The 26001-nt window shown below is 39.7% G+C and overlaps 3 protein-coding genes and 1 long non-coding RNA gene across 11 annotated transcripts; all 4 read right to left on the bottom strand.

Moving 5' to 3' along the window:
• Positions 1-218: 218 nt before the first annotated feature.
• Positions 219-1996, bottom strand: LOC135337186 (stabilizer of axonemal microtubules 1-like). The gene is made up of 2 exons (XM_064533085.1): positions 1866-1996; positions 219-1656 (listed from the first exon to the last, which is right to left on the bottom strand). Exons 1-2 carry the CDS (start codon positions 1994-1996, stop codon positions 219-221), a joined length of 1569 nt encoding a protein of 522 aa, XP_064389155.1.
• A 1740-nt stretch (positions 1997-3736) lies between these two features.
• LOC135337265 (uncharacterized) lies at positions 3737-7194 on the bottom strand. Its single transcript, XM_064533180.1, has 6 exons — positions 5509-7194; positions 4599-5416; positions 4447-4511; positions 4281-4340; positions 4036-4078; positions 3737-3922 (listed from the first exon to the last, which is right to left on the bottom strand). The coding sequence occupies exons 2-4, from the start codon at positions 5056-5058 to the stop codon at positions 4305-4307; spliced, it is 561 nt and encodes a 186-aa protein (XP_064389250.1). The 5' UTR covers positions 5059-5416; positions 5509-7194; the 3' UTR covers positions 3737-3922; positions 4036-4078; positions 4281-4304.
• Positions 7195-8832: 1638 nt separating this feature from the next.
• On the bottom strand, positions 8833-12172 carry LOC135337264 (uncharacterized). Of its 8 annotated transcripts, none has more exons than XM_064533173.1 (17): positions 11993-12172; positions 11684-11869; positions 11506-11571; positions 11321-11386; positions 11090-11203; positions 10903-10968; positions 10712-10777; positions 10481-10594; positions 10289-10354; positions 10103-10165; positions 9927-9992; positions 9743-9808; positions 9563-9625; positions 9398-9454; positions 9235-9282; positions 9063-9109; positions 8833-8958 (listed from the first exon to the last, which is right to left on the bottom strand). In XM_064533173.1, exons 1-16 carry the CDS (start codon positions 12084-12086, stop codon positions 9063-9065), a joined length of 1248 nt encoding a protein of 415 aa, XP_064389243.1. In that variant the 5' UTR covers positions 12087-12172; the 3' UTR covers positions 8833-8958. The 8 variants fall into 8 exon arrangements, with proteins under 8 accessions (XP_064389243.1, XP_064389242.1, XP_064389246.1 ...); XM_064533172.1 differs by having other exon boundaries at positions 9067-9109; positions 11993-12170; XM_064533176.1 differs by lacking the exon at positions 9743-9808 and having other exon boundaries at positions 9067-9109; positions 11993-12169.
• A 7362-nt stretch (positions 12173-19534) lies between these two features.
• On the bottom strand, positions 19535-23041 carry LOC135337262 (uncharacterized). Its single transcript, XR_010395037.1, has 4 exons — positions 22913-23041; positions 20750-22722; positions 19970-20104; positions 19535-19910 (listed from the first exon to the last, which is right to left on the bottom strand). It is a non-coding gene; the product is annotated as an uncharacterized LOC135337262 (long non-coding RNA).
• Positions 23042-26001: the final 2960 nt, after the last annotated feature.

Here is a 26001-nt window from a genome sequence, read left to right as displayed (position 1 = left end):
GAAGTATTACTCCTGGAGTAGGATCCCGGAGTCAGCCAACAGAGTAGCCTCGATTCAAGGCCAATTAAAATCGGCCTGGAATCGAGGCTATCTTTATACAGTCAGTCTGTCATTGCCGAAATATCCAAAGCATAATTTTATGCACAGTAAAGGGGGTAAATGCACGCATGAATGAAACTAAAACTACATGGACTGTTCAATGCACTATCTATAGCTACCTATAAACCTAGTAGGAGTTCTGCTGGGCACTGTTCCTTGGGTGGCAGCGGCTTGGGCAGGAAGTGATCTCCATAGGATGTTGTACTGGCCATTGCTTGACAGAGAGAGCTCTGCTGTCCAAAATGAACGTCCAAAGGCTTGCAACTCTTAGAGGGCCTCACTGTCATGGGAACAAAATTTGTACTCGTCTCGGACTTGACGTTGAATGGATGATTGGACGGACGGTATGTTATCTCGGATCGATCTCCATGGCGAATTCGGGGACTCACATTCCACTGCTGGAAATGGACGCTATTGGTCGTTTTTCCAGTAAATCTATGGCCATAATCTTGCGCCTGCTTTGCTTGAGCTCCCATCTTGTATGTGGCGCCAATAGCTGCAGCCTGCTTGTCAATTTGTGCTTGTGCCATCATCTCTTCCAGTGGAATTGGTTGAAAATCAGTTTTGAATGAGGTACGATCGTCAAACTGTCCACTATTTGCATGGTGCTGTTGTTTTTTCTTGCAAGTTGTTCTCGGTCTGGGTGCATTCTGGAAGTACTTATAATTAGCTTGGTTCTCTGTAATAGTTTGTTGTGGGCCTGCAAAAAGCTTGAGATTGTCTGGTTGAGGTGCAAGTAAGCATTGCTTGACTGGAAGGTGGCGAAATCCCGGGTTGTCTCGTTGGTATTGTGTGAGAGCGTCCATTTTTTCGTTACTAGTGTCCATTGTTTCCTTGTTTTTCTTGGCATCTTGTCTCAAATGAACTTGCTCTCTAGTAAATATCTGTGGCAGCTTGTAATCTGATTTGTTGGTTGTCTCACTGTGGAACGCTGCATTTTTAACATGTGTCGTTTCAGATTTCTTAAAGCTGGTGCTAGGGCGGCCAAATAATACAACATCTTTTTTGAAATCATTCTGAAACACAGTCTTTCCGTCAAATTCCCCTTGAAAAAATGGTGCTGTTATAGGCTCTCCATAAGATTGTGGGCAGTGATAATCTGGCCATTCCTTGAGCATTTTCTGATTCATTGTCACGTAGCTATCTGCAAATGAGTCATCATGACAGCTGCGCCTTAGTGTTGATTGAAGTGCTCTGTTCGGGTGTCGACTAATCTTCACAGGTTTTCGAGGTGGAAAATCCTCTTTGTATGAAGTACTGCTCTGAACCTGCGTATTAGCGGTGTGTACGGTTGCTTGCGGTTTAAAGGAGACTGTTTTCGGTTGCAATGGGTGTTGAGTGTACTCCTGACGATTTACAGTGACTAGATCGTGCTGACAAGATGTGAGGGGTATGTGTCGGACTGTGGGGGGTATTTTGAGCGAGGGTCGACATCCCTGGGGGTAAATATGACGAAAGGTCTCCTGATAGTCTGATTTCGGGAAGTAAGACGCCTTCAGTCCTTGGTCTGTTATTAGGGCTCCTGTAGTACTGAGGTGAACTGGACAGTGGTGCTTCCTATATAATTATTAAGAGGGGGTGGGGATTAATTTGTTTGCTCAATATCGCGATTAATGGACGATAATAATTAACGCAGTGCAATTGAATGCTAATAGTTGGCAGCATGTGGTATAATGGTTACGCTTGACAAACGAACAATGCAGCCAGGTATGTGAACAAGCAGCTCTTTTACAATGGTATGGTAGGGCTAGACTATAATTATTTACTTGCAGATGCATTTTCCACAGAGGCACACTAATGTCTTCCCGGTTCCTCCATTATAGGGCTCCTCCAGAAGGATGGGTTCATTGCTCTCTCTCTTACTCACAAAGCCACGATTTCTTTTCTTAGGGGCCATTAGTCCTAGCTAGCTAGCTGCAGCAACTTAATTCTCCAACTTCTTGCAGTTTTATGGGGACCACAAGAGTTGCTTATAAATATACTAGGCAGTCAAACCATTAGATCAGTAGTATCTATGGTCAAACCTCTCCTTGTAAAAGGAGCTACGTTGGTAGTTGTTGATTAATTGCAAGTGTTTATGTTGTATGTTGCTATAGTGCTATGGTGGTGTGAAAGTGAACGAAGTCAGAGAGTACATGTATAATATACACGGCGATGAGTATGCACAACACAACATTACTACCGACCTAGCCTCGATCCCAGGCCGATCCGTCTCTAATTGAACGCTAGGTCGCCTCCTCGGCCTGGTATTGATTGTATCTGGGCGTGTATCTGGGCATGTGCTGTGGTTGCTGTGGTTGCTCAGGTATTCGCTAAAAAAAAGCGAATACCTGAGCAAGGTGGAGCGAATAGAAACACTAATAGTGTATGTAAGCATACTTACTCCGTAAAATCACCGTAAAATCACAAAGAACTCCGTGTCATAGGTCTATTCTTTGCAAGTTTAGTTTGTCATAGATATAGGCTTAGCTAGCTAGAGTGTGAGGAGCTGTCTTGTGCGAAGGAAGAAGGAGCATCACTCTTGTGAAAGAACAGACCTAGGTTCTCAAGTTTCTGCTATCAGTGGCTACCTTTGATTGACTACACAATTTAATACAAGCGCTTGATTATACCATTGATTGCCAGATACACTTGGTAGAGTCTATCCTCAGACTCTGGCCATCGATCTCTTGTATACTATGCTCAGGGGTGTCCACAAGTGGCTGGGCCTGGGATGTATTGTCAAGGTGAGCGATATAAATCAATAATACCTTTCATCATTGGAAATTGTACACTATAGCCTATAGTCCAATCCTTGGTATCTGGATCAAGATATGACATTACGGCACTGGCACTGGTGTTGGTTGTGTTAGCCTCCTTCACCGGCCTTCAAGGAAGTGCGGCCTGGGATCGAGGCTACTACCGACCTAGACAAAATTATAATTATTTTTGGTAAAGATCATTTCATTAAGTTTTGCATAAGGACATTCTCGTAGAGAGCAGCACTGAGATATTTTTTTATCTCTTGTGTCAGTTGTGTGCTGTGCTCTTAATTTTGTATGCCATCTCTTCGAATGATCAGAATGAGAATAATAGGAATATTAAGATAGAATGATGGGGAAATTGTTATGCGCATACCGAGGCATAATAATGTACTGCAGCAGCTCCTGCAAGATGCTATAATTATTATAGGTAATGATTTTGCATTCAGTAATACAATCTTTGTCACTATTGTATAGTAAAAGAGTTTAAGTTGGTATAGATAATAAAGCGTCTTTTATAAAAGCCAATTCATGTGTTTACAATTATGTTATCTGCTGGCTATATACTGTGAAAAGTACGAAAATAGTTTATCATGGTAAGACTGGTATCAAAATTAATAAGCTCGATGGTAAAGGAAGTAAAAATCTCACTGAACTAAACTAAACGTCTAGTGTTAAATGTTGTCTGGGAGGTATGTATGTGTGATGCAATGAGTACTGCATAACCTATATAAGCTATTATAGGAACATTTGGCACAGGCCTATGTGTGTGGCATGCATGCACTGTATAGGTCCTTGCACATAAAACTCAATGCTCAATGAGCATGTACACCACAATTAGCCTATATTATTATTAGAACTGTGCATATGCATGCCCTCTGACTGGGTCACTGCAACTTCATGATGATTGTGATTAATTAATAATGATTACAACATGCAGCCTGGTCTGAAGTTGAATTTCACTCATTTCTATTGATCTCATTATCATAATTATAACTAGAAATTTTCACACTGCAATTTTTAATGTGTTCTACTATTTCAGTATCCGTGCTTCTCATGTTCGGCTGGTTTACTCTTCTTGTCTGCACAAATAAAGAGCTTGGATAAAACAATGCATTATGATTTAATTAATTATCTCTTCATGCAACGATAATAGCATATTACGCAACCATGCAGAGAAGTCTCATACACTCACTTGTCCAACAGGGACTGCAGTGCTGCTAGCAGTAGACTGTCAGCTGAAGAAAGTGATCATTAATGTAACAGCAAATTATTGTTGATAACCATATACATTACTATTATACTGCAGCTGAAATCGGTTCTATATTTAGGTGATTGGTGTTGAGAAACTACGAAGGCATTAAACTGCAATTAGACTAAAATGAATAGTGCCGCGTTCATGATTAGTAGCACTCATTAGTTGGTGGAAAGTGTACTTACATGGGCGCTCTTCTTGCATAGCATCTACCTCAGCTGGTGTCTCTGGTGTCCAATCATCAGCTGTAGTAAATTATTCTTATGTGATATTACTATAAAACATTTAAACTTAATGCATAGCGTCACATTCTTATGAATTCTGCATGGTCGAGTTGTTGAAAGTACTTACATGGCTCATCTTGTTGCATCTGTGCCTTATAGTAATAGTTGCGTGTTGCTGACGGGCCTCCTCCGCTGTATAGTGAAATATTCTCATGTGATGGCAATACAAAAAATATCAAATTAATGGTTTCACTATGAGTTTTGGTGAAAGGTACTTACATGGGCCATTTTGCTGCATCTGCTCCTTATAGTAATAGTTGCTTGGGCCACCGTCCTGCTGCATCTGGGCTTTATAGTAATAGTTGCTTGGGCCACCGTCCTGCTGCATCTGTGCCTTATAGTAATAGTTGCTTGGGCGATCGTTCTGCTGCATCTGTGTCTTATAGTAATAGTTACTTGGGCCATCGTTCTGCTGCATCTGTGTCTTATAGCTTGGGCCACCGTCCTGCTGCATCTGTGCCTTATAGTAATAGTTGCTTGGGCCACCGTCCTGCTGCATCTGTGCCTTGTAGTAATAGCTGCTTGGGCCACCGTCCTGCTGCATTTGTGTCTTATAGTAATAGTTGCTTGGGCCACCGTCCTGCTGCATCTGTGCCTTATAGTAATAGTTGCTTGGGCGATCAGCCTGCTGCATCTGTGCCTTATAGTAATAGTTGCTTGGGCCACCGTCCTGCTGCATCTGCGCCTTATAGTAATAGTTGCTTAATTGGGCCACCGTCCTGCTGCATCTGTGCCTTATAGTAATAGTTGCTTGGGCCACCGTCCTGCTGCATCTGTGCCTTATAGTAATAGTTGCTTGGGCGATCGTCCTGCTGCATCTGTGTCTTATAGTAATAGTTGCTTGGGCCACCGTCCTGCTGCATCTGTGCCTTATAGTAATAGTTGCTTGGGCCACCGTCCTGCTGCATCTGTGCCTTATAGTAATAGTTGCTTGGGCCGCTGCATCTGTGTCTTATAGTAATAGTTGCTTGGGCCACCGTCCTGCTGCATCTGTGTCTTGTAGTTGTAGTTACCGCGTTGCTGACGAGCCTCCTCAACTGTTATAAATTCATAAGTAATTAGTGAATACGAAACAACAAATTATGGAATAATGGTGTTACTTTCTAGTGCATGGTGTTGGTGAAATTACCATTGCTTTGCTCCAGGGCATCCTTCAGCTGATCGTAATATTTATAGTCGTGCTGTTGCTGAGCATCTTTCTCCTGATAATAAGAGCGATGAGGAGCAGAAGAGGCCAGGGCCACAAGAGATAGCAGAGCCACAGTGGCAATCATTGAAATCTTCATGATGATATCCAGAGAAAATCCTTTACAACTTGAAATGATGAACAATTGCAGTGAATGTCAATGAGAAAATTGAACTCACTTATATAGTCATGGATTCATGTGTTATGTGTGCACTGATGTGGTACCACATGGACTGAATGGATTCTATTTTCATTTAGCAGAAACATATTTCCAGATAAAAACCACATGCATTCATGGACTGACTGTACATGCAGTACTGCAGCAATCTAATTTCCTCCTATTAGCAGAAGCATAATTCCAGCTCATAACCACATGGACTGCACGGATTCATCACATTGGATCTATCAGAAGCACTATAATCCCAGGTGTTATCGGCCCACAAGATGAATGTATCTGGTAGTACTATACCACTCTTTTCCACTAATAATTATTACGTATAGTAGCTATACAGCTGGTATTGTTGATAAAGCCTGTGTTTATTGTATGTGTTGTTTGTTGTGCTATAATTATAATTATATGCATGGGAAGTGTGAAAGTGAATAGTAACACAGATGCCTAACCCTATTGGCCTATATAACCCTAACTCTAACCCTATCCCTTGCCTTCAGCTGTCAACTATCATGGCGCTGTATGATAATTATAGTCAGGGTCAATTAATTTAAATCTGTCTCGGTGCACTTTAATTGCATTTTAATAATTACCATCTCTATTACCTCTAATCCCGATGAAGGATTGGAGGTAAAAAAGAAAAACTAGACGATCATAATGTAATTAACGTTCATTAAAGACCTGACTCTCCTCCTATATACTCCAGTCTGCCTGCGCATGCATGGTATATTTGTGTATGTGCAACACAATTTGAGCGGCACAACTATAATTATAGACAATAAATTAATTATGCATACAAGCTGTATAGTTACAAATGAGGAGCCATGACCTGGACCTGCAGGGTTGCTACGTTGTACAATGCTGTTTCTCCACCTTAACAACTATTGTCCTGACTACAGTTTACTTCCTTCTGACATGGCCCATCAGTGACTTGCACACAAACGTTTTTTTATAGAGAATAATGCCCATAGGATTAGGGCTGTCCCAATTATTCTAGAATAGTTTTGAGAATAATAGGTGAGGCTAAAAAAATTTAGGGTAGAGTCAGAGGTTTAAAAGGTCATAGAGGTCAGTTATTTACATTATTCTAATGTAAGTGCAGTACACTGTCAATTGTTATGGCTGCAATGTCATTTATATTGTTTATGGTTCATGTTCATGTTGGCTTTTCAATGAGAATAATAGAGAATAATGGGTAATTATCTGGGAATAATAGGAAGTAAAATTGAGAAATTCTAATAAGGATATATAATAGGCAAATTTTTTTGAATAATTGGGACAGCCCTAGTACGGATTCAAGTATATCAAACTTTTATCCACTTTTAGTTCGTGTATAGCAACAACATCCAAACACACATGCATAAATCCAATTTCATTGCACGTTAGCCTAATATGAATTAACTCCATTCACAGCCGAAATAGTGAGATGTATTATAGTATAAAGTTTTTAACTGTGAGCTGGCCCAATAAAAGGTTGACACATTATAGAGTAACCTATATATTGGGCCAGCTCACAGTTAATACTAATATGGATTCACAGAACAGTAAGAGTTCATTCTACAAAAACACATAATTTATTATATACAAATGGGCCATTATTGTGTGTGTTTCCAGGTAATAATTATAGGCTAATATATAGCAGCTTTTTTCACGCATTATTTTATTCCTTATAAAAAATCCGATTACTATTCTCATAAAAAATTGTTATGTTGCTGATCCACAATATTCACTTTCAGCATTTTTTGCCATGAAAACGTCGTTATGCAAAACTTAATGCAATGATCTTTACCAAAAATGGATGATGCCAATTATTATTTTTACACCTATATATGTAACGCTAAAATTATTCTGAGCATAATCAGGGCCTAAAGTCATGTAACCATGACCAATGCAACCATGGCAACATATATACAAGTTATGCGTGTATACCGTATATATAGAGGGTAATTTTCGTGGTTTTGTGGGGAAATATTCGTGGTCAGACCTTCAACCACGAAACCACAGGGCCAGACCTAATATAGCTCGAGGGCAAAATCTAGAGAGCAAGGATTAGAACTATTAAGGCTACCCAGTCTATAATAGTAACATTAAGTTACCTGGTAGTGGAGAATAGGGACATGTTTACAAACCAAACGATGTCGCCGCTTACGCGCCTCGCGTTAAAAGTTATTGTAACTCAGAGCCAAGTTGCCTGACATAAGTCTTGATAGTGTAAAACAGAACTCATTGAACCAGAACCCTGTATATAAGTTTAGATTCGTTGTTTAGATATATATACATGCTTTACTTTACGTGATGTAATGTGACGTATGTGTGTGTACACGAGATGTGATACAATTATTATTGAGAACCGTGTTACAATAGTGAAGTTCTCCACGTACACTCTTTCCAGAAAAAAGAAGCTGGTCGAGAACGAAGCATTATTTTGCAAATCAACGAATTAAAATTCAAGAAAACGTGACTAGAAGCCTACTCTTACTTGCACTTTATTGATCTTAATAACAGTCTACGTTTGCGCATGCGCACCGATGCCACCGAAGCATTTATTTTGCAAATCAACGAATTAAAATCCAAGAAAACGTAACTAGAAGCCTACTCTTATACTTGCACTTCATTGATCTTAAAGCAGCTGTAACAGTCTACGCTTGCGCATGCGCACCGGTGCCACCGAAGCATATAATTAAAAAGAAGCGCATGTTAAGATTCTATTTTGCATTGTGTGTAGATCCAAAACCCACATGCAGTATAAACAGAACCCCATGCATGCATACATGCTTAACTAAGTCTCTGAGTCTGCAGTAAACACAGTCGGAGTATATTATGAAACACAGTATTCTAATTATATGAGAAAATGATTTAACATGATCATCTGCTATCTTCATGCAGGCTACATTAATATATGCATGCAGCCTGGCCTCGATTGAAGTTTCGTAACTCATAAGCTATAAAGTATTTCATGTCTCTTGCTAGCCTCGGTCCCAGGCCGATTGTTAAAGGCGAACTAGCGTTCAATTGGAGACGAATCGGCCTGGGGTCGAGGCTAGTCTCTTGCTAGCTACTGTATTACATTATATTTCTACAGTGCATGTTCTTCTACATTGTCAATTGTTTCTAACAATAATTAGGTGATATATTGCATTGCTCTAAGGTGTTCTACAATTTCTAACGTGTTCTACTATTATGTGTTCTTGTTGGTTTATCGTATTCGGCTGGTTTACTTTTGCCTGCACAAATAAAAGTTTTGATGAAATAGCTATAGTGGATTCAATCATGCATGCATGTAACAATAATTGTAACCAGTATATCATGCAGCAAAGAGAAATCTCACTCACTCATCCAGCATGGACTGCACAACTGCTAGCAGTAGCTCATCAACTGCAAGTATATATAAAAAGTGATTATTCACACGTGACAGCAAAAATTGATTCTCTAATATATACATTTAGCTAACTATATTAATTCTATAGTGCATGGTGTTGATGGAAGGTATATATACTTACCTGAGCCATCTTTTTGCATCGGAGCATCTGTTCCTGGTGTCTTCTCAGCTGTAGTAAATTATTCTCATGTGATGGCTATACGAAACATGTGAACTAACTAAAATTAATGGTGTCACTTTATCATGAATTCTAGCAGTGCATGGTGTTGGTGGGATATACTTACTTGGGATATCTTGTTGCATCTGAGCATCCTTCTGCTGATAATAGTGTTGCTCACGAACTGTAGTAAATAACGTATGACAACTATCAAACATGCATGGGAACCAACTCAAATCAATGGTGTCACTTTCTCATGCATTATAGTCGTGATATTAGTGGAATGACTTACCTGGGCCATCTTGTTGCTTCAGGGCGTCCATCAGCTGCTTATAATAGCCTTGCTCACGAACAGCTGTATAGTAAATTTGCTTTCATAATTATGACAACTATCGAGTATGTAAACAAACTATAAAATGAATGGTGTCACTTTCTTGTGCATTATAGTCGTGTTGTTGGTGGAAGAACTTACATGGGCCGCCATCTTGTTGCTTGAGGGCATCCATTAGCTGCTTATAATAGCCTTGCTCACGAACAGCTGTATAGTAATTTGTTCTCATAATTATATGACAACTATCGAGTATGTAAACAAACTATAAAATGAATGGTGTCACTTTCTTGTGAATTATAGTCGTGTTGTTGGTGGAAGGACTTACATGGGCCGCCATCTTGTTGCTTGAGGGCATCCATCAGCTGCTTATAATAGCCTTGCTCACGAACAGCTGTATAGTAAATTTGTTCTCATAATTATGACAACTATCGAGTATGTCTATAAAATGAATGGTGTCACTTTCTTGTGCATTATAGTCGTGTTGTTGGTGGAAGGACTTACATGGGCCGCCATCTTGTTGCTTGAGGGCATCCAGCTGCTTATAATAGCCTTGCTCACGAACAGCTGTATAGTAAATTTGCTTTCATAATCATAATTATGACAACTATCGAGTATGTAAACAAACTATAAAATGAATAGTGTCACTTTCTTGTGCATTATAGTCGTGTTGTTGGTGGAAGGACTTACATGGGCCGCCATCTTGTTGCTTGAGGGCATCCATCAGCTGCTTATAATAGCCTTGCTCACGAACGCCTGTATAGTAAATTTGTTCTCATAATTATGACAACTATTGAGTATGTAAACAAACTATAAAATGAATGGTGTCACTTTCTCACGAATTCTAGTGGTGGTGCATGTTGGTAGAGGGGAGGTACTTACCGGGACCTTTTTGTTCAGTCATAGCATTCTTGTAGTATCCCTGCTCATCAGCTTGATAGTATCCTTGCTGCAGGGCATCTATCAGCTGCTTATAATAGCCTTGCTCACGAACAGCTGTATAGTAAATTTGTTCTCATAATTATGACAACTATCGAGTATGTAAACAAACTATAAAATGAATGGTGTCACTTTCTTGTGCATTATAGTCGTGTTGTTGGTGGAAGGACTTACATGGGCCGCCATCTTGTTGCTTGAGGGCATCCATCAGCTGCTTATAATAGCCTTGCTCACGAACAGCTGTATAGTAAATTTGTTCTCATAATTATATGACAACTATCGAGTATGTAAACAAACTATAAAATGAATGGTGTCACTTTCTTGTGCATTATAGTCGTGTTGCAATTGTTGGTAGAAGGACTTACATGGGCCGCCATCTTGTTGCTTGAGGACATCCATCAGCTGCTTATAATAGCCTTGCTCACGAACGCCTGTATAGTAAATTTGTTCTCATAATTATGACAACTATCGAGTATGTAAACAAACTATAAATTAATAGTGTCACTTTCTCACGAATTCTAGTGGTGGTATTGGTAGAGGGGAGGTACTTACCGGGACCTTTTTGTTCAGTCATAGCATTCTTGTAGTATCCCTGCTCATCAGCTTGATAGTATCCTTGCTGCAGGGCATCTATCAGCTGCTTATAATAGCCTTGCTCACGAACAGCTGTATAGTAAATTTGTTCTCATAATTATGACAACTATCGAGTATATAAACAAACTATAAAATGAATGGTGTCACTTTCTTGTGCATTATAGTCGTGTTGTTGGTGGAAGGACTTACATGGGCCGCCATCTTGTTGCTTGAGGGCATCCATCAGCTGCTTATAATAGCCCTGCTCACGAACAGCTGTATAGTAAATTTGTTCTCATAATTATATGACAACTATCGAGTATGTAAACAAACTATAAAATGAATGGTGTCACTTTCTTGTGCATTATAGTCGTGTTGTTGGTGGAAGGACTTACATGGGCCGCCATCTTGTTGCTTGAGGGCATCCATCAGCTGCTTATAATAGCCTTGCTCACGAACGGCTGTATAGTAAATTTGTTTTCATAATTATGACAACTATCGAGTATGTATAAATGAATGGTGTCACTTTCTCACGAATTCTAGTGGTGGTATTGGTAGAGGGGAGGTACTTACAGGGGCCACCGTTTTGTTCAGTCATAGCATTCTTGTAGTATCCCTGCTCATCGGCATTCTGGTAGTATCCCTGCTCGTCGGCATTCTGGTAGTATCCCTGCTCGTCGGCATTCTGGTAGTATCCCTGCTCGTCGGCCTGTTCAGCATTCTTGTAGTATCCCTGTTTCTCGACCTTTCGGTTGCCAACTATAGTCAATTTATTCTCACATAAGGCCAGAACATGTGAACCAACTAAAATTAACAATGTTACTATAGTTCCTTATGAATTCAGTGGTGTAATTAGTGCCTAGGGTATATAATTATACTTGCCTATGTTGTTATCTTTTTGCAGACGATGAGGAGCAGAAGAGGCCACAGCCAGGAGAGATAGCAGAGCCACAGTGGCAATCACTGAAACCTTCATGATGATAATTATATCCAGAAAACAACTTGAAATGATGAACAATTGCAGTCAATGTCAATGAGAAAATGTGACCCACTTATATACTCATGATCATGCATGCATGTGCCTGTAAGCAATAATTATACATTCTTACCAGGAATTAACTGCATGGATTCATGGAACCACCACAGATGTAATTTAACTCCTACACAGTAATTTGTCGCCACTTAATCAAATTCTATACGATAACCACACAGACTGTGATAGATTGCGAGACTAACTGATTAAGTTACCGTAATTACTTAGATTAATTGTTCTAGAACTTTCCATGCATGTATTTTTAGTCTGTAATTTTTGTAAACACGTGTGTCTTAGCCTCGAGACCAGGCCGTTCGCTGTTTGAAAAAACGCCTGCTCAAGTTCCAATGTACAGCTCGTCTAATTGGTCCATGTACTTATACCCGTGAATACAGCAGTTTTAAGCACCTTTGCAACACATGAACACAAAAATGAAACCACTGCAATGTACTATTGTAGTAAATTACAGTACCAGTCAGTATCTTTCTAACTGTCCGGCCTATCGATCCAGTGGTGTAGGAACAATGCAGGGGCTGCAGGGCCTTCCTTTATATATAACACTGCATGCATGCTTGCTGTTGTTTTAGTCTATTTCTGCCCAAGCTCAATGGAATCAAAGAATCAAGCTTTCAATTGTACGCAAATACACATGCCTAGAACCAATCCCAGAGCACTTTTTGGGGGCACACTTAATATGTGCGCACATGCGTATCAACTTCTCCTCTAAGCTTTTTTACTATCCATGCTCTAAGTGATTAGCCCTCTTCCTACACCACTGCTATCAACATGTTCACATTTCAAAGTGCTATAGGAGTAGGATTTACTGCAGCCCTATATATAGCTGCTAGATTTATAGTGCACAGTCAACACTATATAGGCCAATTTTTGATTTGATACTGCAAAACTTAACAGCTAGTAAAGAAACCACTCAAGTAGTCCATGTTTACATTGTGGGTTAACATAATTAATTGTGGTTTTTTACCATTTGTGTGTGTGTGTGTGTGTGTGTGTGTGTGCGTGTTGCAAAGGTGGATTAATTGCAGTGCACTTGCAACAGGAAATTTCCAAACAGCAAAACCACCAGATATGAATTTCATTACCAATAATAATCCTAAGCTCAGCTTGCACTTTTATTACTACGATTTTTTTAGCAGAATCTCATTGAACATCTATACTTATTCCTAAACGTATATATAGGTACGAGCAAGCTGATGGGGGGAATTAAAGCCCAAAAAGGTGCTCAGTCACACATCTCCATGCGATTATATAGATATTCTCAGGGCACTCCTATTAGTCTCACTCATACAGAATAGATACTTTATGATAGCATTTCTTGAAAATTCTATAGTAGTCTATGAACATAGAGAAATACATTCAAGATAATGCTTGACTGACTGTATATACAGTGTACAAATGTCATGCATGTAAATTACGTTCTTTGGGGGGGAGGGAGCATGCCTCCTAGAGAAAAATTGGTTGTTATTTCAGTTGGCTCTATGCTTTCTACCTGTAATAAAGAACTCTTGGAAAAATTTAATAATGATATTCATAATAATTTATCTGATTGTGGTTTTGCAAACGCATGCACACCCCTGTAGTATTGTTGTGTTTGGGGTTACCGCAATCATGTTCACAACTACTAGAGCATAACCACTTGCTGACTCAGCTAGATGAGTTGTACATTGGAACTTGAGGCGTTCTTTCAGACAACGAACGCCCTGGTCTCGAGGCTACGTGTGTTTACTGTACTCTAAAAGACAAACTGAAGGAAGCTATGGACTGAGAAACTAGTTTACAACAGGATTCACCATGCACAATTATACACAAGCTGTGATCTAATTCACCAGGGCTCTATTTAGTGAAGCTAACCATGTCCTTATAATAATGAGATAGGAATACTACCTCACAGACTGTTTTAATGGACACTGTATGTAGTGGCAGATCCAGGCGTTAATTCAGTTCATGTACATATACAATGCAATCATACATCCAAGACCTGTCAATGGAGGGAATCCGTTCTCAGCCATACACTCTAAAGTAGAAGTGTCCAATAAATCTGGAAATCCATAAAGTCTGTGTTTTTACTACCCATGAAATATGATCCAAGGCCTGTGGATGAGATGAATACCTATGCATGAATTTTTGTTCTCAGCCATGCACTCTAAAGTGGAAGTGTCCAATAAATCTGAGAATTAATGTATTAGAGTGCGAATCCATAAAGTCTGTGTTTTTACTACCCATGAAATTAGCCTCGATCCCAGGCCGAGTTTTCGCTTTTATAACGGTTAGGCGAACAACTAGGCCTGGTACTAGTTGTCTGCGCATGCGTCAATCGTTCGTCAGATTCTGACGAATGGATATTCTCGTTCACTTTCGTGACATTTATATTCGTGTACTATCGTGTACTAGAAGTCAGTTCCCGTTTTATCATTATTGGAATGGCTCTTAGCTGAAGCTTCTCTCTTCTCTGAAGCTTAGAAAACATTATTCTGAAGACTGAACAACAAGGTAACCGTTATAAAAGCGAAAACTCGGCCTGGGATCGAGGCTACCCATGAAATATGATCCAAGGCCTGTGGATGAGATGAATACCCATGCATGAATTGTTGTTCTCAGCCATGCACTCTAAAGTGGAAGTGTCCAATAAATCTGAGAATGTGTGGTGTGGTGAATCCATAAATTCTGTGGTTTTACTACCCATGAAATATGATCTAGGATGAGGTGAATGGGATGAATCCATGCATGAATTGTTTTCTCAGCCATGCACTCTAAAGTGGTAGTGTAAACCCTAGCATAAAACCACAATGTAATGTAGTAAATTGCATGTGGTTACTCAAATGGGAGACCATCTGCAGTGCATGTACTGTGGTGTACTAAAAGTAGGAACCAGGCCCCTAACACTGCATGCTTGCTTTTTACCCAAGCTCAATTGAATCAAAGAATCAAGCTTTTAATTGTACGCAAATACACCAATCAATCCTAGAGCATGCAAAATTAATATATTTTTTAGGGGACTACCCTAAGACCCCCTTGCAGGTGCACTTTATTATGTGTGCACATGCGTATCAGCTCCCCTTCTAAACTTTTTCCATGCTCTCTAAGTGATAACTCTCTTCCTACGCAACTGCTGTCACTATACTGTCACAATAATCATGTTCACATTTCTCAAATTGCTAGTTATTTTTTCTGTGTGATATGAGATAGACCAAGTACACACCTCAGCTCTGGTACACCATTCTCCATCTCACATCTGTGGAGTAGGTCTTATTACTGCAACCATGTATACCTATAGTTGTTGTATTAGTACACTGGCCAATTTTGATTTGATACTGCAAATTAGTAAAGAAACCACTCAAGGATAGCCTGCATGTAGTCCATGTTTACATTGTGGGTTTCATTGTGGTTTACCCATTTGTGTGTGTGTGTGTTGCAAAGGTGTTAAAAATGCTGTAATTCCTTCTGGGGAGTGTGAATCCGTCTGTGCTTTTACTAGGCATGAAATATGATCCAATTAAGGCCTGTGCATGGATGAGATGGGATGCAATGCTGTTAATAGCTACAAAGTGGAGGAATCACTATACATGAGTGATCCAGTCTGCACATCGTAAAAACAGTCCATCTTCACCAATTTTCCACTTCACCACGTCCATGCAGTGTAATAATTATACTGACTATGTACTATTGTTGATTTGTAACTGCAATGGTGATCATTACCTTAATTTTATCCTCCATGGTGAAGGTCACTATAGCAGTCCTTATAAGCAACTTTAACTTGTCACTAGTTCTCTGTTAATTCACCATTCAATGTTGTGGCTTGTAGAGGTGCACAATTTGCATGCTTGTAGCTGTGCACCGATCTTATTCTAAGAAGCTCCTAATTTAAGAATTACTCCTGTGCATGCACACGTGTATATAGTAGTCAGTAAAATTTATCCGTATCCTATACTACGGGGCTACACAATGACCAAACCAAGGAGAAATGGAACAATATACTTCAATTTTCACTTAATTTGCACACTAGATTTATTATAGCTATTTTGTACAGTGTACGTCCAATAATTAATTACAATCTTTAATTTATTTTGTTCATCAAGAATTAGCAGTATCGGACAAAACTGTAAATTGACCTTTCCCTGACAACTCTCACAGCCTCCTGCCCTTCAACAGGGGATTGTGAGTGTTAGCCGTAACAGTAATATATAGGTGTATCCTCAGGTTCTTTAGAATCATCCATAAATAGTACTTTAAGTTCGTCTGACATATAACACTGAAATGTGTGTGCATGTTCCTACTTACATAGTCCCCAATACACATGCATGCATGTGCGTGTTCTGGCCCAGATTAAGTGCCAGGTGTCGTGTAAATGGGGCTATTAGCCTGACACCTATATCCGGATCGAATCCAGATTTTTCTGAGTAGTGGGCACACTAATTGCATTTGCAATACGCGAACACCACTAATTGCATTTGTGCAAACATTGAATTGGCTGATAGGAAGCTACTTCTATAGGAACACCCACAAACATGTATCTAACATGCATGCATGTAGTTGACTTCTCACAATTAGTTACTCACAGCTAAACCGGCGGCGCCCGACTACCGTTTTGCATTGCACAAGTCACCAACATGCATGCACTATTTGTACACCTCTATACCTCTAGCTCTGAGCCACAGCCTTAATAAGACTATATAGAAACACAGAGCAAGAATTGGACTGCATTGTTGCCTCGTTCACATCTGAAAACTGACTGCACATGCAGCTACGTAGTTTCTAAAAAGCCTATTCTTTTGTATGATGAAATAAGTAGCTTAGACTGCTAGCTAGCTCAGTTCAATATGACAATAGCACAAAACATGTCAATAGAATAGGAAAAATCAGTCGGATTTTTTATGAGCAATGCATGCATGCACTCTAGAAATGTCTTGGATTTAATCTTTCTGTGAATGTTGTATGTATATATGGGGGGAGTGAATCTACAACCATGTACTATATGCAATGAGCCTGTGGAGTGTAATTCAATGCATGCATGCAATGTTGTTACCATACAGCTGCAAAGTGGAGGCTTGGCTAATGGACAATAAAATTGGATCTCATCCTTTCTGTGAATCACTGCATGCTGCATGAGTAAATCCTCCATAAGCTGAACTTAATTGTTGTGGGATTCTCCTAATACTATATTTTTATTATTAAAGGCGGACGTACGTATTTATAGTGATCTAATTATCAACTGTTTCTGCAAAATGCAGATCAAAATCGCAAATCAAACTGTATACCAGAGTTGTTCAAAATGGTATACATGCAAGTGCGCAGTAAAGTAACTCAATCATATAAGTGTGAACCATTTCACTGTTATAGACACACTATTATAGTAAGCGGATAAAATTCAAATGCATGCAATTGTATACTATCATGGATCCATGGAGTCTGCATGCATGTGCATGTGGCCTGTTTTTACTTGGAATTCTGTTTTTGCTAATAATGGTCATGCTATAATGCATGCATGTGCATGGTTACCCCTTTACAGGTCAAGTTGTTGTAAATTGTACAACAAAAAGCTAGGGAGGGAGCGTGATATGTCAATGCACTGGTGCGCATTAGGCCCTGGTTAGGGTTAGGGTTAGGGTTAGGTAAATTAATCGTGTCTGCACAAATAAAACCTGGATAAAATGAAAGCACCACAGGTGCTGATGCCTCGGTGGAGATGCCAAAACTACATACTATATAATAGCTGAATTTTATACACATATGAACTTTTTTTGCATGCTGCATGCAAGCTTAAAGAGTGGGTAATGATCGACCATGATTGTTGTTAAAAACGGTGATGCCAAAGTTCAAGTCTAAAATTAATGGCTGCATGCCATCAGCAGAGCCTTGCAGCTCTCTTCTCACTCTTGCAGCTAGCGTTCTAGTGCAGAGCTAACTACTAAGTAGAGTAGCAACACTCGGTAAACAAGTGTTTGACTACGTGCTCTTCCGAAAAGGCTGCAATGGCATTCCAAGTAAGCAAAACTAGCCATAACTCGAGAACGAAGCATTATTTTGCAAATCCACGAATTAAAATCCAAGAAAACATGACTAGAAGCCTATAGAAACTCTTACTTGCACTTGATTCATCCTTGAGCAGCTGTAGCAGCTAGTCTACACACACAGATACACACACACACACACAAACACACTACCGTTACCTCGCTTGCGCATGCGCACCGAGGCATAACATCCGGTCATTATTCATTGCAACATTATAATGATATTCATTACACAAACCAGAAATTGCCATTAATTTTGGCTGGGTGTAACTCGACTCTGCCCTGGAATATAATGGGTTGGCTCATTAATTTAGGCCACGCCTAAAAAATAATGAATAGTGAACTTTTTGAGGAAGAAGGTTAAAAGTGAAGCGGGGCGGTGATGATAAACTACTAATCTACTTTGCCTGGCCTAAATAGCATATCACGCAACTAGAGAAGTCTCATGCACTCACTTGTCCATCAGGGACTGCAGCGCTGCTAGCAGTAGACTGTCAGCTGCAGAAAGTGATCATTCATGTAACAGCAAATTATTGTTGATCACCGTACATTACAGAGCCTCCAAGTATACGGTTTTTTCCGTATTTATACGGATTTCTGTCTTCTAATACGGTTATACGGAATTAACTGCAAAAATACGGATATATACATGTAGATCTAGAAGACTAGAAGTGACCTTTTGTCAGCTTACAGAATAAGTTAACTGGCCTTATAGGTGACACAGTGAAGGATCTAGTAGCATCCCTACAGCTGTAGTAGCTCTATGCTCTATACTAGTAGTGAGTTAGCCTCGATCCCAGGCCTATCCGTCTCTAATTGAACGCTAGGTCGCCTCCTCGGCCTGGTATTGATTGTATCTGGGCGTGACCGGAAACTGGTAAGTATCAGCTATGTACTGTAACATTTTCAGTTCATCACAGTTGGCTAAAAATACAGCGATATGTGATGCAATCTGAGAAAACAGACCACTTGGCTTAGATTTTCAATTTGAGCTAGAGGCAAATTTGTGACCTTGAGTGCAAAGTGATGAATTTAGTTTATAAGCTTACAAGTATCTATAGCCTTTCTACTATCTCTATGTGAAGGCTGGTGCTCTAAATCCAAATATGTTCACCTCAGTGCTTCGTCAAAAAACACAAAACATAGGCTTACTAATGGAGTAGGGCATCTTTGAATGGCGTTTTTTCAATAATGCAATTTCATAGCAACCAACTTCAAACGATTATAACTTAGTCATAGAATGAGGTATGTACAGACTAAGCATAGCATTGTGTAGGTATTTCTCTGCTCTATCAGTATGCATAGGATCTCAACTTTTTTAGACCAAGCCAAGTGGTCTGTTTTCTCAAATTGCATCACATATAATGATATAATGACACTAGAAATTAATACTGTGCACAGCAGTACTGCGTCCATAATAAATGCAGATGTTTAGAAGTGAAGATCTCAAACAAGAGCTTCCAGAAAGACTTAATAATTACTGCGCCTTCAGGTGGCATAACAAAGATTGTGTGTTCACAGTGCATCAAGAGACAGTAGAATCCTGACGTCACTGGTCAGGATAGCAACCACAAGTGTTGAAAGAGCCATTCCACGTCAGTAGTTTTAGTGCAGGTAGTTCTATAAGATCGGACCCTTGGGAAGGACACGAGTGGCACTGGGGCATCCTCTTTCAATGAGTTCACACCCATCAGCTAGGAGGAGTACGACGGGGGTTGGAGGGGAAGGTTCCATTTTGCTCCTGTATACAAATTAGTATGAACTTAAATTCACCATTCCACTACACATTTTGTAACTCACAGTGATGGTCCACACAAAACTAGCCACGATCCCAGGCCGCACTTCCTTGAAGGTCGGTGAAGGAGGCTAACACAACACCAATGCCAGTGCCGTAATGTCATATCTTGATCCAGATACCAAGGATTGGGCTATAGGCTATAGTGTACAATTTCCAATGATGAAAGGGTATTATTGATTTAGGCCACAACAAGAGGTAGTTCTGTTTCTGGTCCATCTGCCGCTCAATATTTCACTGTGCTGTTTTTTCAGCAACACACCTAATGCGCATGCGCAAACCACACCCACTCACTTTAGGTTGAGTGGGTGTTGCAATAATTACATGTACAGCACCTACAACACTTCAATATTCAGTAAGCTAGTGCTTGTATCTTGTATTAATATATATACTATCTTGTATTTTGCAATGAAAGATGTTATTATGCTAACACAATAATTATGTGGTCTCATTTTGCTTTTTTGCTTTGATACAGAGCGAGCACGTACAATGGCTCAAGCTAGTGCAATGACATAATTATATAGGTGTTAGATATAGAGACAATTCTCAGTTCAATATATGTTCTGGTTGCCAAAGCCTAAAATACCTCTTCCTGTATGTTATTTAGATGTTATTATTGTGTTGTAAACTGTTTTTAAAGACAAACTGTGAAAAATAAAAAAGTGATGACACTGCATGCAAATATATGTGGCTCAGTTGCTGTTGTCCCTCTTGGCCTCACGTAATCAGGCAAGCAACCTGACCAGAAACAGAACTACCTCTTGTTGTGGCCTTATATCGCTCACCTTGACAATACATCCCAGGCCCAGCCACTTGTGGACACCCCTGAGCATAGTATACAAGAGATCGATGGCCAGAGTCTGAGGATAGACTCTACCAAGTGTATCTGGCAATCAATGGTCTAATCAAGCGCTTGTATTAAATTGTGTAGTCAATCAAAAGTAGCCACTGATAGCAGAAACTTGAGAACCTAGGTCTGTTCTTTCACAAGAGTGATGCTCCTTCTTCCTTCGCACAAGACAGCTCCTCACACTCTAGCTAGCTAAGCCTATATCTACATATAATATGTCTATGACAAACTAAACTTGCAAAGAATAGACCTATGACACGGAGTTCTTTGTGATTTAACGGTGATTTTACGGAGTAAGTATGCTTACATACACTATTAGTGTTTCTATTCGCTCCACCTTGCTCAGGTATTCGCTCTTTTTTAGCGAATACCTGAGCAACCACAGCAACCACAGCACATGCCCAGATACACGCCCAGATACAATCAATACCAGGCCGAGGAGGCGACCTAGCGTTTAATTAGAGACGGATCGGCCTGGGAGATCGAGGCTAGTAGTGAGTCTGATACTGAAAGACAGCTATAATTTGTAAAGCCAAGTCTCGCTTGCCACGCCCCTTTATTGAAGGGGCGGGGCAATTACAAGGCCACTAAACAGCATTTCATCTCATTTCCATGTTTTGTACTGAAAATCATCATTAATTAAATACGGAAAAATGAGCTGATTAATACTGAAAAGAAAAGTCTCTACTTGGAGGCTCTGACATTACTATTATACTGCAGCTGAAATTTATTCTATATTTAGGTGGTTGGTGTTGAGAAACTACGAAGGCGTTAAATGCAATTTGAATAGTGTCACGTTCATGTATTATGCCACTGTTAGTTGCATACTTGTTTCAGATGAGAATACTAGCTCGACCCCGATGAGGGAGGGAGGTCTTCATTACCTATTATCTCATTATTTGATGACGTCATATCCTGTTTTTTAACTGACAGTAATACACAAAAGGACGGAGTCTGAACAATAGTTTAATTTTTTTTTTATGCACTGGCTTTTTGGTGCACAATTGCACATGGCACATGGTAAAATAATGCAATGTCAGCAAAAAAAAGGACTTTGACCTCAAATAATGGCTGACATCAGCAATAATGACTTAATTGAGGAGGTGAGCAAAACGAGGAGGGAGGTTGATCTGAAACAAGCATGCAACTAACAGTGGCCTTAGCAGCACTCATGCATTAGTTGGTGGAAGGTGTACTTACATGGGCACCTCAGCTGGTGTCCAATCAGCTGTAGTAAATTATTCTTATGTGATGGGCTATAATAAATTTAAACTTAACATAATGCATAGTGTCACATTCTTATGAATTCTGCATGGTCGAGTTGTTGAAAGTACTTACCTGGCTCATCTTGTTGCATCTGTGCCTTATATAGTAATAGTTGCTTGCATGGGCGATCGTTCTGCTGCATCTGTGCCTTATAGTAATAGTGCTTGGGCGATCGTCCTGCTGTATCTGTGTCTTATAGCTTAATTGGGCCACCGTCCTGCTGCATCTGTGCCTTATAGTAATAGTGCTTGCAATAGGCGATCGTCCTGCTGCACCTGTGTCTTATAGCTTGGGCCATCATCCTGCTGCATTTGTGCCTTATAGTAATAGTTGCTTGGGCCACCGTCTTGCTGCATCTGTGTCTTATAGTAATAGTTGCTTGGGCGATCGTCCTGCTGCATCTGTGCCTTATAGTAATAGTTGCTTGGGCCACCATCCTGCTGCATCTGCGCCTTATATAGTAATAGTTGCTTGGGCCACCGTCCTGCTGCATCTGTGTCTTATAGTAATAGTTGCTTGGGCGATCGTTCTGCTGCATTTGTCCCTAATAGTAATACATGTACGTAGTTGCTTGGGCCATCGTTCTGCTGCATCTGTGTCTTATATAGTAATAATTACCGCGTTGCTGACGAGCCTCCGCAACTGTAGTAAATTTGTAAGTAATTAGTGAATACGAACGAAACAACATAAAATTATGCTAAATACAAAAATAATGGTGTCACTTTCTAGTGCATGGTGTTGGTAAAAAATATTTACCATTGCTTTGCTCCAGGGCATCATTTAGCTGATCGTAATATTTATATATAGTCATGCTGTTACTACTTCTGAGCACCTGATAATAAGAGCGATGAGGAGCAGAAGAGGCCAGGGCCATGAGAGATAGCAGAGCCACAGTGGCAATCATTAAAGTTTTCATGATGATATCCTGAGAAATCCTTCACAACTTGAAGTGATGAACAATTGCAGTGACTGTCAATGAGAAAATTGGACCCACTTATATACTCATGGATTCATGTGCAGTACAAGGGGCTGTGCATAGACTGATGTGATGCCATTAATCAACCACATTAACTGCATGGCATGGGTTCTATATGTACACTGCGATCTAATTCTTTGCTAAAACATATTTCCAGATAAAAACCACATGTTCATTTAATTAATTTCTCATAATAATGTAATCATAATTACATGCAAGTTCTCACACAATATTTTTAATGTGTTCTACTATTTTTGCTTTTTGGCGTATCCACACTTCTCATGTTCGGCTGGTTTACTCTTGTCTGCACAAATAAAAAGCTTGGATGAAACAGTCCATTTAATCATCTTAGTGCAACGATACATATAATTGTATAACCTATATACAAGTATATATAAAGAGGAATCTAACTCGCTCATCCGTCAGGGACTGCAGGCTGCTTGCAGTATAGCTCATCAACTGAGAGTTAATTATAAGTACATGCACAAGTATACACATGTGACAGAAAATCTATCTTGGGATCACCACATTACTATAATTTTACTGTAGTTGAAATGATTCAATTCTCTGCGTTTAACCGACTAGTATATGTCACGTATGAGGAAGGCACTGCATTATATCACTCTTTTGGTTTCTTTATAATCATGTCACCAGCCGAGGGTTTGCACTTTAGTGCTCTATAGTTATACTAGATACTACTTTCTGTGATTGAACTCTGTGCTTAAATTCTTTTTAGACTGCTTATTATAGATACTATTTTCTGTGATTGAATTCTGTCCTTATCTCACAGACTACTGACTATGCCTTTGACAACGGTTTGCTCCCACTGTTAGTTTCCTAGCCATTAGCAGAAGCATAATTCCAGGTTATAACCACATGGACTGCACGGATTCATCACATTAATTGGATCTAATTTCATTAGCAAAAGCATGTAATTCCAGGTGTTATCGGCCCAAGAAATGCAATAATAATGTGCATGCATGGTAGTACTAGCTCTTTGCCATGCACAATAGAACTACAGTTGATAAAGCCGTTGCAAGTGTTTATGTCTATATATGGGAGGTGTGTATGAAAGTCAGGAGTATACGCATGCATGCATGAATGGAGTATTTGCGCTTTTGAAATACGATTTGAGCGGCAGCTAAATTTCGAGGTTTCATGCACCAAATCACTAAATTGTATATTGCTATCCTAGCTATAGAGCCTCCACGCTTTGTTACAATTTAGGGTAGTTGCAACATAGAATGCATGGATTCACCACATCATTACAACACAAAAGCATGATCCCATGCAGCTTATTATGAGAAGTGTGGATATATTCCAAAACACATTAGTTGTAGTCTTGTAGAACACGTTACCTATATATACATGCATATACATGAGTGCCAGTTGTTAAGGTGGAGTGTACAACGTAGCAACCCTGCGGGTCCAAAGGTCAAAGTTCCACATGCATGATAATTTAATATCATAATAATTATAGCGGTGCATCATGCGAACCTCACTCGGGCATGCTGTATATATATAGGAAAGAAAAATACGATATAAGTTACTATGCCGTTATGATGATTGTTTATTATACTAAAAGTATATGCTATTATACTAAGAGTATAATTATGCCGACATGGAAATGAAAGACCCATGATGCTTGCCCAAATTGGAATCACAACTATACTCATGAGATTCAACATGATATTACACCGCAATATTAAAATATCACGTACATATAGCTATTAAATTATAGTAACAATTAACATGGACCTCCTCAAAGTAAACAGCTAGGTCTTTAACTATTAAAGCCTAATAACATAGACTGCATGTTTACATGGATTAACCTCATTCACAGAACAGTGATATCCAATTTCATTCTACAAAATAGGCACTATCAAGGATTCACCTCCATGACCCCATGCGCCATGCTACCACCATGCATGCAAGGATTCACCTCCATGACCCCACCATGCTACCACCATGCATACAAGGATTCACCTCCATGGATGACCCCACCATGCTACCACCATGCATACAAGGATTCACCTCCATGACCCCACCATGCTACCACCATGCATACAAGGATTCACCTCCATGACCCCATGCACCATGCTACCACCATGCATACAAGGATTCACCTCCATGACCCCACCATGCTACCACCATGCATACAAGGATTCACCTCCATGGATGACCCCACCATGCTACCACCATGCATGCAAGGATTCACCTCCATGACCCCACCATGCTACCACCATGCATACAAGGATTCACCTCCATGACCCCACCATGCTACCACCATGCATGCAAGGATTCATTCACTATATAGAGTCTACCACCATACATGCATTCACAGAACTGAGATCTAATTTCCTGTCCGGATTAGCTGAAGTGTTCACTTTACAGCTTTCCCCCACAAGTATAGTAACAACACAGACTATACATGCATGGATTCACCTATAGTATCAAGTTGAGGAGGAGGCTCTTTAGTATTAAATTCATAAGCGACCTAACTACGGCTATAATTATCAGCAGCTGGTATAGATGCTCATGCATGCAGATGCAACAATGTGGCCCAAGTAAGCACCTTCCACTATCAGCACAAAAATTTATGAAATTATGCTGCGGAAAGTTTGATATCTTTTATCTCCTTACTACCGTAAGACCTCAGTTTTTAAGGGTGACATTTTAATAATTTATACGATTCCAGAGGTCGCTTCTTTTGGAGGTTAATTATATTGAAGTCCTGCATGGGATATTTAGAGGGTCGCATCTAGTTGGAGGTAACTCCAAACACGTTCTGAACTAACACTTCCGTTTATGATTAAAAAAAATGTGTGTAACTTTTTAGGATATAATAGCTTCACTAAAATAGAGCCCTGGTGAATTAGATGACAGCTTGTGTATAAAATGCGTGCATGGTGAATTCTGTTGTAAACTACTTTCTCAGTCGACAG

This window comes from Halichondria panicea, chromosome 6 (assembly GCF_963675165.1).
Source record: "Halichondria panicea chromosome 6, odHalPani1.1, whole genome shotgun sequence".
Lineage (NCBI taxonomy): Eukaryota > Metazoa > Porifera > Demospongiae > Suberitida > Halichondriidae > Halichondria > Halichondria panicea.
Note: the sequence above shows the minus strand (reverse complement) of the source record. Positions and strands in the feature narration are given on the sequence as shown.